The sequence below is a fragment of the Uranotaenia lowii genome, chromosome 2, assembly GCF_029784155.1.
Source record: "Uranotaenia lowii strain MFRU-FL chromosome 2, ASM2978415v1, whole genome shotgun sequence".
NCBI lineage: Eukaryota > Metazoa > Arthropoda > Insecta > Diptera > Culicidae > Uranotaenia > Uranotaenia lowii.
In genome coordinates, this window is record NC_073692.1 from 51,055,675 (window position 1) to 51,070,701 (window position 15,027).

General features: G+C 33.0%; 2 protein-coding genes across 3 annotated transcripts in view; one reads left to right on the top strand and one right to left on the bottom strand.

Annotated features, from left to right (window-relative positions):
- The first annotated feature begins 3,837 nt into the window (after window positions 1–3,837).
- LOC129745304 (uncharacterized) lies at window positions 3,838–5,012 on the top strand. Its single transcript, XM_055738294.1, has 2 exons — window positions 3,838–4,433; window positions 4,515–5,012. Exons 1-2 carry the CDS (start codon window positions 3,849–3,851, stop codon window positions 4,875–4,877), a joined length of 948 nt encoding a protein of 315 aa, XP_055594269.1. The 5' UTR covers window positions 3,838–3,848; the 3' UTR covers window positions 4,878–5,012.
- A 4,383-nt stretch (window positions 5,013–9,395) lies between these two features.
- The window catches only part of LOC129745303 (alpha-tocopherol transfer protein-like), a 31,625-nt gene continuing 25,993 nt past the window's right edge, over window positions 9,396–15,027 (bottom strand). For both annotated transcript variants that reach the window (XM_055738293.1, XM_055738292.1), the window contains exons 3-4: window positions 10,558–10,673; window positions 9,396–10,173 (exon numbers count right to left, since the gene is read on the bottom strand). In XM_055738293.1, coding sequence (XP_055594268.1) covers window positions 9,457–10,173; window positions 10,558–10,673 — 833 coding nt within the window. In that variant the 3' untranslated portion in view covers window positions 9,396–9,456. The remainder of the gene's footprint in view (window positions 10,174–10,557; window positions 10,674–15,027) is intronic.

The following is a 15,027-nucleotide window of genomic DNA, read 5'->3' on the forward strand; positions in this document are numbered from 1 at the left end:
GATGCCTTTCCTGAAGAAACACGGTTGTTCCGTACTTTTTAGGCCGGATTTGGCATCGGCATTACGGTAAAAAGGCCATGGAGTGGTACGCCGCCAACAACGTGCAGGTGGTTCCCAAGGACAAGAATCCTCCCAACACGCCAGAGCTCCGGCCAATCGAGAAATACTGGGCTATTGTCAAGCGGAACCTAATGAAGACCAAGAAAACTGCTAAGGACGAGCAGCAGTTCAAGGCAAAATGGCTTTCTGCGGCGAAGAAGGTGAAAATTTGATGGCAGGGGTTAAGCGTAAGGCCCGGCAATTTGAATTTGGAAAAGCGGAAGCCAATCTGAATATTTTTCTTGAATTTTATACTAATTAAACTTGAACAAGAAATTCAGTTTCCTTTGGGCTCTCGGTGAGAGTGGTTCGCTTTGACATCTTTTCCCATGGTACGCGGCATACGGAATAGTTAAGTGAAGAAACCGTGTTCGTTTGTCTACGAAATAGCACTCGAATATAAAAAGTGCAGTGCTGTGAGAGGGGATCTCTTTTTCAATGATTTCTTTTCCTTTTTGTGGCAATTGTAGTGAATTTTCCATTCTAAGTTGTTTTTATCAATGGGTCGAGCGAGCGAGGGACGCCAAATTAAAATGGCGTCATATTTTACCAAATGAGATCCCAGTTGATGGCACGACAACACGGGTAAAGCAAAGCTGGGTTAGTCGTTCACGGTTAAGTGTTTGAAGAATCTTTATAGAATTGAAAAGAAAATTTTCGGTGAAAGGTATGCAAACAGGTGATAAAATTGTGTGTCGAAGTACCGGAGAAATTTGTAAAGCGGAACCTGAAGAAAGTTTCTACTGAATAAATAAAATGCGATAAAATGTGAAGGAGTTTCGAATTCAGGTTGATGTGCGGCGTGTTTTCGCGGGGTCTTGCGGTTAATTACATTGTTTGCTGGGGAAATTTCGTTAATCATTATCTTGAAAAGCAACTGAATCGAAGCTTTTTTCCGAAGTCAAGAGGGATTGCTGAAGGGGCTGGAATAGAGGTGGGTGTGTGGTGGAAGGACTCGGCTTGCTTTGATCAGAACAAATTTGATGAAATCGACCGAACGGCAGGTTGCGTGGGTTAACGCGGCGGTTAGAAGGGAAGTGAATAGAAAGTGAGTGAGAGAAAAAACGTGACTGAGAGTGGGAAGTGAAAAAGAGAAGAAGGCTTTTTGGATCTGTAAGCCGCCATAGACTACACCATATTTGCGCAAAGTCTATGGCGCTGCTGGATTCAGTACGCATTCGGGTTGCGTGAAATTTTGAGAGGGCCAGCGTAGGGCAGTTGGGTTAAAGTAGTGAAAATAGAAGATGTGTGCAGAGGGGAAGAGTGACGAAAAAAAATAAAAGTTTGGATGGTGGAAAGGGGGAAAAGTTCCAAACGAGGTGTTAGAAGTAAAGTGGCAGATTGAATCAATCGCTCGACCAACCAAGTGAAAAACAATGTAGGTTGATTTGGCTTGGGTACCCAACAAACATTTTTGCTGATTAAAAACGCCAATTCTCTGATCGTATGCTGTTTTGAGGTGCTGATTGCTGTTTCAGCTTTCTTGCTGAAGAAAGAAATATTTCAGCGCTGTTTCAGCGTATAAGGAAGTTTTATTTCAGCCAATAGAAAGTAGGGGAAAATTGGCTGAAGAATAACTCGTTCAGCCTTTGTCCAACCATTTTTGACACCTTCAAATTTGACAGCCGTCAGTTGTACAAGGGTAGCTTCGAAAGCGTCTTTCAGCAATATCAAACTTTTTGTTATTCATGGCGAATCAAAATAATTATTTTGTGAATCGTCTAATGATTGGAAATTTCTCATTTTGCATGATAAAATGGCCTTGCCGGGAAATTTACATTTTAATTCTCGTATCAAATTCAATTTCTTCATATGAAATTGACCTTGGTTGAGAAATATTTTGGTCGCTTAAGAGCGACACTTTTCTGTTCCTTCGCAGAATGCATGGTTGGTTCTGCCTTCTGCGGCATGAGACCAACAAGTCGTAGGTTCAAAGTTCGAGACAAGTTCAAATGAAGAAAAAATAACACGGGAGGGGAAAATTAGCTGGCAAACATCGGACATACATCGGTCACCATTTTTTTTTTTCTTTCTTTCTTTCGCTTTTGGCGCAGACGGTTAGTATCGGTCACCATTCTTTTTGTTTTTTTTTTTTGCTCCGTCAATTGACGTTTCATGTGGTTTCATGTCATCTTCGCTGATTAATTTCTCCAGATCTCGATGTTTAAGGGCTGAACAGCAGCTTCTCTCTGAATTTGGGTTGCCTTCTTTCAGCAAGAAAGCTGATTTAAAATTAGAACTAAACAATGTTTCAGCGGTTGTTCAGCAAAAAATGTTTGTTGGGTACATAAAAAAATCCAAAACAGATGAAAGGTATATTCTGGTTAAAAGTAAGGTAGGTAAAGTGCGGCAACTAGGTAAGGTATTTAGTGTATGCAAAAATTTTAATTTTTCTATATCACTATATTTGAATGATCAATCATTTGCCAACTATCCAGGTATATACACGGATGCCGGAATACCTGTTGTAAATTTATAAAAATTATATTTTTTATAAATTTTTGAATAGTTGTGGAGGTGATTGAAACATTCCATCAAAATACACAACATCATTGACACAAAGTACATACACCCACAACAGATAACACGAAGCCATGGTGCCGGGTATGGAAAATTCTGCATTATATATACGCCGAATTTATGATCTGAAGAATGCAGAGGTGTTCATACTTTGGTAAAACTGCGGTGAATCCGTGCACCCATGGTGGATTACCAACATACATACATACATACATTAAACTTGAACAAGAAATTTAATTTGACTTTTTAAATACACGATTTCATCGATTTACACGCGTTTTCCCTTGAACAAATTTTGACCGTATCACCCTTTATTCGATTTTGATGAATACATTTAATCTGCTGTAATCAACTCAGAAAACCTCAATTTAGCGCCTAAAGAACGAAACGACGAAAAAGTATACTATAGTCATGTAGACACAAGCACAAGCAGTGATGTAAATTTATGTTTTTGTTTATCAATACCAAAATACATAACTTTATTGCCTAATTAGATAAAAAGTTTAGATCTCCGAAAAAGATTTTCAGCGGAAAATTTCCGTTTAGAGATTTTTTAAATTAGCACAAAAACCATTAGTAAGCTCGGTTCCACAGAAGCAGCAAAAATGATGTTGATTTTTCAGTACAAAAACTTCAATTTTCCCATACAAACCCAAAAGTTCAAATTTACTCATGTAAACGATATTTTAAAAATTCTGCAAAAAATCATGGATGAGTTTTGAACCAAAACGAAGTTTTTTAGACCCCAGGGTTTGAGAAATTTAAAACTGACCCTAAATCGACTCAGTCTACTGCACCGGGATGCTGACAAGATCTGGCTGTGTATGTATCATATGCATAAGAATAATTATTTAGCTAAATTATTTTTTATCTTAATTAGTTTTGGGACAAATCTTATAAACTAATGCTCTGAAGACACTATGTTAATAGTTAAAATATTTTCTCTGTTGGCCAACAGTTTTATGTTTTCATCTTTCTCAACCGGTGAATATTTCTGTACTGTAACTATGCTAAGCTATTATTGTATCTAACAATATATGAATCAACTTTAAGTACCAGATTATCACCACTCATCGAAACTTAAATATGATGAACAACATTTTCTTAAAGCTCCTCTAATTGACCTTATCTATGTACTTGAATATCCTCACTAAGCAAGGTTGAGCTGCTATAAATGATGAAGCGGTCGGCAACGTACATTCAGTTCTTCGATTATCGAGAAAGCAATCATGAAGATCGCTTTGCTGTTGGCCTGTTGCGTAGCTATGGTCGCCATGACCGGGGCTGTCAACTATCCGGACAATCCCTTCAGCCATCTGGATCTGGTCCGCGGAATGGACTATCAGCTGAGTGAGCAACAGTACGAACTCACCCAAGGTATCCTGGAACAGGCCCTGCAGGGTTTGAAGTTTATCATTCAGAAGGCTGAGAACGCTATTCAAAAGATCGTCGACCAAGCTGGAGTTCTCTTTGACGATGTATTGAGCCAAGCTGAACGGCTGCTAGACGATGCCATCGATACTATTTCGGATATCGTCGAAAAAGCCTTGGAAGCAATGAATGGAGCGCGGAATCCCGTCAGCGAATGCTTGGAAATATTCCCACAAAAACTACAGCAGATCCGAGAAGACGCCATTGCAAAAGCAAAGGAATGCTTCGAACACTTCTTCGACGGTCTGAAGGTCGTTGAAGGTGTATTCCAAGACAGTGCTAGCAGTTTTTTCGCGAAAGTTCATGATCTGGAGGCGATTGCAGAGGAGTGCGTTGAAGAGAATGTCGATTTCTTCGAGCAAGTCAACTGTATCGTTCGTCGCGTAAGTACAATTCAATAACTTTATCTCTTTGATCGAATTATTCAACTTCTAATTTATACACCAAAATCTAATCTCATTCAGGTACCGGAAGCCGCTGATATTGCTCTGCAAATCATCAAGGAACTGGGAGGGCTTTTTAGCAACACTTTCCAAGACTCAATCTCTTTAGTCAACGAAACACGTGGATGTTTGTTGGACGTTATCCGGCAAGCTCGTGCTGAGGTTAAGAAGGTAGTCGAAGAATTCTACGAGTGCGTGCAACAGAAACCGGACCCTCAGCCCACAACGGAAGGACCAACAGAGCCGGGAACAGAACCTGGAACTGAGACGACCACTGTGTCGACAACTGAATCGACAAGCGAGCCGACTACTCAATCAACAACTGAGACGGCGACGAATCCGCCATTTGAATCCACGACTGAATCCACAACTGAAACTGAATAGACAACCATGAAGACCATTCAACCGGTAACTCAGCAACATTAAAACCCAAGTTGTAGGCCTAATCAGCTGTTTGTGTATGTATGAGATAAATTGGAATAGCTTTTTTTTTATTTGAGATTCATTAATATAACTTTACAACATGAAATATAGTATTTTTTAAATTAAAACTGTTAAAATTACATGTTAATCACTCAAAGTTTTTATGTCCTAAAATAGTTGGTCCCTAAAAAATTCAATCAGCTATAACTAATACTCACCCCCCCGACCCCCCCCCCCCCTTTCCCATGGATTTTTCCAAATCAAATTATCAGTTAATGAATTGAAACTATTACAATAGTGGGGAATAACTGAATCCAGAAAGGTGTTTGAAAATAGGTGTTTATAAGATTGTTTAGAATATTTGCTCGCTTCCAGCGCAATTCAATCCAAGTTTTCAGTCAAGAAACCCGCAGGAAGAAGAAAAATGAAACGAGTGCATCACGTATAGGGGCAGCATTGTGTCTTCATTTTAAAAAAAATCGACCAGAGTATTTTTTTTTTTTTTTTTTTTTTTTTTTTTTTGATAATCCTTAAGCCTAGTCCACACTAGGCAACATGAACTGCGATTTTTGTTATGAGACGAACTTTGTTGTCTGTTGTTGTTGTTGGAAACCTGAGACGGTCTCAGTGTCTCCCGAAGAAAATAGGAGACGCTGAGACCGTCTCGAGACGAACCGTTTCCTAGTGTGGACTAGGCTTTAAAATCATTTCTGCGGCTCGGAACTGTCAATCAAAAGAATCATTGGTAACATAAATAAATTATAGTTTGGCACAAAATGCAGAGTTTCAGTATATAATCCTTGTTAAAATTCATTCAAAATCTGCAGTATGACAACAGCAGATGCTTTCGGCAATCAAAATGTTACCCTTTTTGAGCTTGTTTTGGGGTGAAGTGTTTAATTCCGGGAACCACACTTACGTTCTGGTACAAAAATTTGGTACGGTGCGTTTGTTAGCGTTTTGACAGATGTTTCAGTTAATTTTGCGGTAAGTGTGTTGGTTGCACCGGAATTGAACAAAAACATATCCCACCGCTGGAGTCTTCTTATTGTCTCAAACCTATCCGAATACGTGAGTATAAACAAAATACATTTTTAATAACACTAGTTAACAATATTTTTTATTCGTAAATTGAGAGTATTTTTAATACCATATCGGTCACTGAATTTGAAAAAAAATAAATCCGCAGTTTTTGAAATACTGTAAAGTGAAAAAAATAATTGTGTTTTTTTTTTAAATATCTTCAGCTACTGTTCATATAACTATCTTTTTCTATAATCTGACCAATAAACTGCTCTTCGCAGATATTTTTTTGACTTCTATTCGGATTCAGAGGTTGATTTTAAATTTGAAACTTGACGTCAATAAATAAAATTCAGTTTTTGTAAACAATTGCTATCACATCATATGTTTCTTTGTTGTGCGATTTTCCATATACTTTTTGGGAAGTTGTAGTTAACGAGCCTATAGTAAACAAAGAGACGAAATGTCACGATTGGAATTTTTGATTTTCTGTCAGTGTCATTCCAATCGAGCAAAAACCAAGCAGTCTTGAAGGCAGCCCTACAGCAGGGTTGCAAGCTCATTATTTCGAAAGGGATCAGATGGCGCCTCTTTGTTTACTATAGTCTCTTTAGTTGTAGTGTTTGTCCGTTCAAAAAAGTATGAAGATAAAATTATAAAAATCTGAAATAAGCACTGAATAAAAATTTTAATACAACTAATGGTGCAAAACTGCTTGCGAAAATAAGGGAGACCGATAGCAATTTCAAATTTGCAAATTTTCAATGTATTATTCACCAAGAGGCATTATGCGCAAAGCAATCAAAGTTTCAAAGTGTGCTAAAACCAGTTTAGATACTATTAATTTTATCCGTTCCCGTAGCTTGAATCATCGCCAATTTTCGACATTTCAGGAAGACATTGGACATGAATTCGATTGAGTTTCCTACTACACAGAAGTACGCTGGCTTTCCTGCCACAGAATATTAAAAAGATTTTTTTTTGCTACGAGAGGAAATAATATTATTTTTGGAAATGAAAGGTGAACCTGTTGAACATTTTCAAGTAGACGACTGGGTTCAGGATTTGGCATTTGCCGTTGATCTCACTGGCCATCTGCAAGATTTGAACTTAAAACTTCAAGGAAAAGAAAAAATATCATAACTGCTTGCCGAAAACTTTCAAGCGAAGTTACTGTTATGGATCAACCAAATGTCCAAAGAATACTTATGCACTTTTCTACGTGCCAAGAACTGAAAAGATCAAATGAGGCTGCATCATTTGGTAAATATGTACTTCACCTAGAATCTTTACTAAATGCATTCAAAAGCCGTTTTCTTGACTTTAATTCATACGAGCAAGAATTTTCGTTGTTTGTATCTCCATTTTCGTTTGCTCCTGAAAATGCTGCTGATAATTTGCAACTAGTGTTGATAGAGCTGCAGTGAAATTCTTTATAAAAAGCTAAATACATTGAAGAGGCTGTCCCTAAATTTTGCAGCTATTTGCCTGAAGGCTATGTTGAGTTACGGAAATTTGTTGCCAGAATTCTTGCTATGTTTGCAAGTACCTATCTATGTGAGGAGTTTTTTTCCATAATGAAAGCTACAAAAACTTCTCATCGTTCGAGATTAGGTATCTGATACAAATTTATCATCAATAATGAAAGCGTCAGTGACAAATTAACTTCAACCTGATATTTATAAACTAGTATCTCAGAAAAGATGTCAAGCATAAGGATAATAGATATAATGCATTATAATAAAAGAATGTTAAACATTAAAAGCTTTAATAAAAATTTAACGCAAAATTTCATTTCAAGTTCACTTATAACTATATTCCATTGTATTGTACCTTATCTCCGCGAAACTAATAGGTTATGTTTTATAACTGATTTTGGCTGCGGCCCTCTACGTCATAGAAAATTTTTATTGCGGCCCGCACACTTAAACGAGTTTGACATGCCTGATCTACTCCTCTATTCTATTTTTTTTATTTACTCTTCACACATTTCACTTATTCTCTTGTTTTTTTCTGATCTTTCCTCTTCTCCCTATTATTTTCTCCTATGACATGGATTTATTCTCTGGTTAATTTGCATTTTTAACGCATTTCATGAGTTATTTTCCTTTAATTCTGTTCTCTCTTTTTTCATCATTTCCATTCAGTTGCATTTTCATTCTTCACTGCTAGTTTTTTCGTGTGTGTTCACTTTTTTTACCGTTTTTCTCACTCACATATCTCTTACCCTTTTTTTCTTTTCTTCTCATCGGTTTTTTTGGTTCTATTTTCTTTTTTTTTTTTTGTTCGCTCTTAACTTGTTTTTTTTTTCAGTTTTTTTCTCTTTACGTTGTCCTTTTAATCTCTGTTTTGTTTGCTTTTTAACGTGTTTCTCGTGCATTTTGTTTTTTTTATATTTTTCTCTTATCCTTTTTTAATTTATTCTGAATAAATCTTTTAATCGTTTCACAGTATTTTGTTTTCGTATTTCATATTTCATCTCCTTTTTCGCCTTTGTATTTTTTTACTTCGTCTACCCTACATTCTGCGCCATTGTCGTGCTTGGAATCGAGTGCCCGAGTTCTAAACTTATTTCACTCACAACTCTTCCGACGCACAACCTTTCTCGGAAAAATCGTTAAATGAATGACCGTTTTTTCTCTTAACTACTTTCACAAACTCGTCAGATAAAACTTGATCCATCTGGATTCATCTCTGACAGTTATTAGGCTTGTTCAATGCATCATAAATCCCATAGTTCTTTACTAGTTATCTATAATCACTACCGGAATAAATTTCCTTATTTATAGTGCATTGTTTGTATTGTTGTTATTTCCAGCGAAAATTGATTTTCGATAACCCCTCCGTGGACGGGTCCTTCGCACGAGCCTGTGATACATTATCTGAAATTTTTTTAAAGCTGATATTTGTTACCGATTCCTAATGTCTTTTTTAATTGTTGTTTGAACATCTGATTTTTTCCAACTTTTGTTTTAAACCAAACCTAGGGTATTGTTTTTTGAATAAGAAAATTTTGATATTGATTCTTCTTAAATCTGTTGAAATTTATTTAATGTACAATGAATTTTTACAGTTTAGTTTAAATTCTGGTTCGTACGAAATTTAAATTAGATTATAATTTTGTATTCATTTTTTGGCGCTCCTGAAATATTGACATTTGTGCTGCATAAAATTTATTTTCAAGCAATTTTCTATCAAAGAATAAGGAACATTCTTTTGAAAAATATATGATGAATTGCCAAAATAAAATATTGAAAATTTGAATCTGTATTTATTGTGTTTTGCATTTACCTGTTTATCATCTTTTTGTGAAATTATGTGTAATTTTATTTATACTTTCTAATTTTTTTCCTCGATTTATTGTGATGGTTTCAAGTATAAAAATGATTTAGTCAGTGGCTTCGGGACTACATGAACAAAAAAGGGGACAAAATCGGATCAGTAAAAGCTTTCAAATAAAATTAAAGCTATATTTAAATTAAAAAATTAAAACAAATTCACACATCGACCGGTTTAGTTATTCCTCAACCACCTCATCCTGTTTCTTGCATTTCGTTTTCCTCCTACTGCTCTTAATCTTTTCCAAGTTTTGGTAGAACGCTGCATGCTTGGCCGGATCCACATGTGGCTTCAGCTCGTATCCATACTTCAGCAGCCCATCGTAATGGGCTTCCAAATCAAGCAACTGCCGGTTGAGTTTTTCAAAATCAAATGTGGCTCCATTTGTACCTCCGTACTCAGCTGGCAAACATTCTTTGCCCAAAGCACTGTGCAGCGAGTCCCAGTTGGAGTAGTGGAAGTGAACCTGCTCCTTGATCTGCTTGCTCAACATCGGATACAGGATGGCGAGGGCAGCGTTCAAAAATGCCGACGAATTGACCACATGGAACTCCATGTGCTTCAGGGGAAGTAAATCCGCTTTTTGGGTTCCGATCCGGATGTTACTTGGCGTTAGGTATCGGAGACTCTTCAATGAGTATCCACTCATGTCGATAAGGCAGCTGACGCCCTTTTCCAGGGTATCTACTTCGTTAAGCATGAACTCCACCCACAGCTCGTCCAGATGTGCTAGATCCGTGGCCGACGAAACGTTGATATCCAAATTGCCCATCCGGCTCACGAAAACTCGACGTCCATTTTTATCCCGTTTGTCCAGGACAAATTTTATGTTGCGCTTAAGGATTGGTTCGTAGTCCGCCAGAGGTTTGTGCGTGAACCAGTCTGGATATTCTCGCTTGAAAAGAGAAAAAAAAATAGAAAAAATGTTGTTTTCTTTTCAATAAATAGTAAAAACAATCTCGATAACAAAAACATCCATTCATTGCTAATCAATCAACTGGCGTCTGAGTCATAAACTAAAGAAACCTTCAGTAGCCGTCCACTTCAGTCTGTCTACTGTCAATTTCAAAAGGTTTTCAATTAAGCCATTCCGGCAGTCGCTAAGGGAATCATCCAGGTGTCAAATAAAAATAAATATTCAACAACCACCCCGGACTAAGCACTTTCGTCTAGCGATGCACTCTCAATGGACCACTTCAACAATCAACCAGTGATCAACAAGCTACAGGTAGGTAAAATAAACATTTAAGTACGAGCTCAGTACATAGTTGAAACCTACCTTCAATTTGAACAGTTTGCACATTCGCTGATAGGCGTCGTCCACATTCCAGTCGCAGCAGATCAGGAACCGGCTTAAGAACAAATCGTCCGATCGGCGAACGAAATCGTCGTGATCTGAAAGGCAGAAAAAAAACCATGTTAGAAAAGGAAATTAAAAATTAAAGCATCAAAACAAATTCAAGGAATTTTCACCGGCCGCAGCTAAACTGAATCAGATGATGCGTAAAAAGTTCACTTTAATTGGAACGTTGGGGTGTTGGAATGAGTTGTGGCTTTTGTTGCCATTTTCTGAGTTAACCATGTTTTGCCCTCAAGGAAGAAAATTTAAAGTGGATCAACTTTTCGTTCAAATTAATGCAGATTGACAGCACAGATAGTAGCAAAAAACCTTTTTTGTAATCTATTCCAATATCCTATTAAATTATTTTCCGACCGGGATGATTTTAAGGTTATGGCTTTTCAGTCTTATCGGGAAATAATTAAAAAAAATTTAAATGTGCTTCATGAAGCACATTTAAAAGTGTTTTAATAATTTCCCGATAAGACAAAAATGCAATTAAATGACTTTTCAATATTCTGTAAGCTTGCTTCCATAGATGCTAATGTGCCTGATTTTTCAGGATTTGCCTGATTTTTTAAGGTCTATCCAGATAACCTGATAAGCCTCGTTTTTTTCCCTGATTTTTGAAAATGAGCCTGATTTTGTCGGTTTTTTTTTTGTTATTACAGTAAATTTGTACAGATCCGTTCGAAACTCAATAGAAATTCAGTGCTTGCTCGTCGTCACTCCAACCTTGAACTTAATAACTTCACACTCCGTAGGATTCAAATCTTTTATCAATGTTTTATCACTGGTTTTAGAAAATTTTGTTGTCCTGAACTCGAACTTTTTGTTAGCTCCATAACATTTTACAACGGTGACAAAAAAAGACCTAGATTTTTATTTTTAAGCTCCTTCAATTTCTGAAAAAAAAATGTTGGCAACCCTGTATATATGAAGAGAGCCCTCTTCAATATTTTTGAACTGAAAGATAGGTATTTCAATATAAATATTTTTACTACATTTTGCTGTACTATTCCATTTTACTCATTCATTTCTCTTTAACAAAATTGTTTCTATACTTATTCCCAACAATCAATGCAATCGATTATTTTGATAGAATTTGTGTGATAATAATAAGTAAGAAAGTGTTGTTATCCAACTAGCCAAAAAATAAATAAATAACAAGCAAATCTTTAAAATAGTACCATGAAATCAAGAAGAAAAAATCAAGAAAGTCAAGAAAATCCATAAAATGGAGCAAGTCAATATAATCAAGAAAGTACAGAAAATCTTTAAAATCAAGAAAATTGAAAAAAAAATTTAAAAAAAAACAAGAGAATAAAGAAAATCAAGAAAATGAGAAAAACAAGAAAATCAAGCAAATTAATAAAATCCAGAAAATCCAGAAAATCACACAAATAAAAAAAATAGGAAAATCAAGAAAATCAAGAAAATCAAAAATCAAGAAAATTAAGAAAATCGAGAAAATCAAGAAAATCAAGCAAATGAAGAAAATCAAGAAAATCAGGAAAATCAAGAAAATCAAAAATATCAAGAAAATCAAGATAATGGAGAAATAAAGAAAATCAAGAAAAAAAAATCAAGAAAATAAAAAAAAATTAAGAAAACAAGAAAATCAAGAAGATCATGAAAATGAAGAAAATTGAAAAAAAAAACTAGAAAATCAAGAAAATCATGAAATTAAAAAATCAAGAAAATCAAGAAAACCAAAAGAAATAGAAAAAAAATTAAAAATCAATAAAATAAAAAAAATCAAGAAAACAAAAGAAAACAAGAAAATCAACGAAATCAAGAAAATCAAGAAAATAAAAAAAAAGAAAATACATCATGGAAATCAAGAAAATTGAGGAAACCATAAAAATCAAGAAAAAAAATGAAGAAAGCCAAGAAAATCCAGAAATTCAGAAAAATAATGAAAAAATATAAAAAAAACAAGAAAATCAAAAAAATCAAAAAACATAAAAATCAATAAAATCAAGAAAATTAAAAAAAAGAAAATCAAGAAAATCAAGAAAATCAAGAAAATCAAGAAAATCAAGAAAATCAAGAAAATCAAGAAAATCAAGAAAATCAAGAAAATCAAGAAAATCAAGAAAATCAAGAAAATCAAGAAAATCAAGAAAATCAAGAAAATCAAGAAAATCAAGAAAATCAAGAAAATCAAGAAAATCAAGAAAATCAAGAAAATCAAGAAAATCAAGAAAATCAAGAAAATCAAGAAAATTAAGAAAATCAACAAAATCAACAAAATCACGAAAATCAAGAAAATCAAGCAAATCCAAAAAATCAAGGAAACAAAAAAATCAAGACAACTAAAAAAATTGAAAAAATCAATAAAATCAATAAAATCAATAAAATCAATAAAATCAATAAAATCAATAAAATCAATAAAATCAATAAAATCAATAAAATCAATAAAATCAATAAAATCAATAAAATCAATAAAATCAATAAAATCAATAAAATCAATAAAATCAATAAAATCAATAAAATCAATAAAATCAATAAAATCAATAAAATCAATAAAATCAATAAAATCAATAAAATCAATAAAATCAATAAAATCAATAAAATCAATAAAATCAATAAAATCAATAAAATCAATAAAATCAATAAAATCAATAAAATCAATAAAATCAATAAAATCAATAAAATCAATAAAATCAATAAAATCAATAAAATCAATAAAATCAATAAAATCAATAAAATCAATAAAATCAATAAAATCAATAAAATCAATAAAATCAATAAAATCAATAAAATCAATAAAATCAATAAAATCAATAAAATCAATAAAATCGATAAAGTCAATAAAATCAAGAAAATCAAGAAAATCAAGAAAATCAATCAAATCAATAAAATAAATAAAATTAATTATATCAATTTAATCAATTAAATCAAGGAAACCAAGATAATCAAGAAAGCCAAGAAAATAATAAAATCCATAAAATCAAAAAGTTTAAAAAAAGTGAAGAAAATCAATAAAATCAAGAAAATAAAAAAAATCAAGAAAATCAAGAAAATCAAGAAAATCAAGAAAACCAAGAAAATCAAGAAAACCAAAAAATCTAGAATATTCAAAAAATCAAGAAATTTTCAAGAATCAAGAATTAAGAAAATCAAGAAAATTTAAATAATCAAGAAATTGAAGAAAATCAAGAAAATAATACATTCATGGAAATCAAGAAAATCAAGAAAATAAAAAAACAGAAAAATTAAGACCTTCCCAAAAATTTAGAAAATCAAGAAAATCAGAAAAATCAAGAAAATCGCGAAAATCAAGAAAATCTAGAAATTCCAGAAAAAAAAGAAAATTGAAAAAATCAAGCAAAGCATGATACTTGAGAAAATCAAGAAAATTCAGAAAATCCATAAAAATCAAGCATATCAGAAAAAAAACAAAGACAAACAAAAAAATAAAGCAAAGAAAATAAAAATAGAAACAAGAAAATCAAGAGAATCAAGAAAATAAAAAATATACAAAATCGAGAAAATCAAGCAAACTATGAAAATTAAGGAAGTGAAGAAAATCAAGATAATAACGTAAATCTAGAAAATCAAAAAAATCAAGAAAATAAAAAAAATCAAATAAATCAATAAAACAAGATAATCAATAATATCAAGAAAACCAAGGAAAGCAAGGAAATTTAGAAAATCAAGAAAATTAAAAAAAAAACAACAAAATCATAAAAATTATAAAAACACGAAATGAAAGAAAATTTAGACTATCGAAAATATAAAGAAAATCAAGCAAATCAAGAGATAAAGAAAATAAAAAAAAAACAGAAATATCAAGAAAATCACGGAAATTAGGAAAATCGAAAAAATCAAGAAAATCAAGAAAATTAAGAATATCAAGAATACAAAAAAAAATAAATAATCAAAAAAATGAAGAAAACCAAGAAAATAATAAAATCCAGAAAATCAAACAGATCATGAAAATCAAACAGATCATGAAAATCAAGAAAACTAAGAATAGTACAAAAAATCAAGAAAATCAACAAAATCAACAAATTAAAAAAAACACAAGAAAACCAAAAAAAATCAAGAAAATAAAAAAAATCAAGAAAATCAAAAAAATTAGGAAAATCAAGAAAATTAAAAAAAAGTAAATCAAGAAAATCAGGAAAATCATGAATATAACAAAAATTAAAATAATCAAGAAAATCAAGAAAACCAAGAAAATACAGACCCCGTTCGTTTTTGGCAACATTCGATTTTGGCAACATTCGATTTTGGCAACATCCGATTTTGGCACATGTGCCAAAATCGAACGGTTTTTAGAAACAACATTACAATTTAGTTTTCGTTATAACAGAGCCAATTTAAATCAGACAAATACCACTATTACGTTTTTGTGTTCTGAAATGGTGATAAAATGCAACAATAAAAACAAAAATTTTT

Bases quoted from the DNA above. Each gene is read 5' to 3' on its own strand.
- LOC129745304 (XM_055738294.1), top strand. From the start codon at position 3,849: ATGAAGATCGCTTTGCTGTTGGCCTGTTGCGTAGCTATGGTCGCCATG. The intron at 4,434-4,514 runs GTAAGTACAATT...AATCTCATTCAG, and splicing joins TCAACTGTATCGTTCGTCGC to GTACCGGAAGCCGCTGATAT.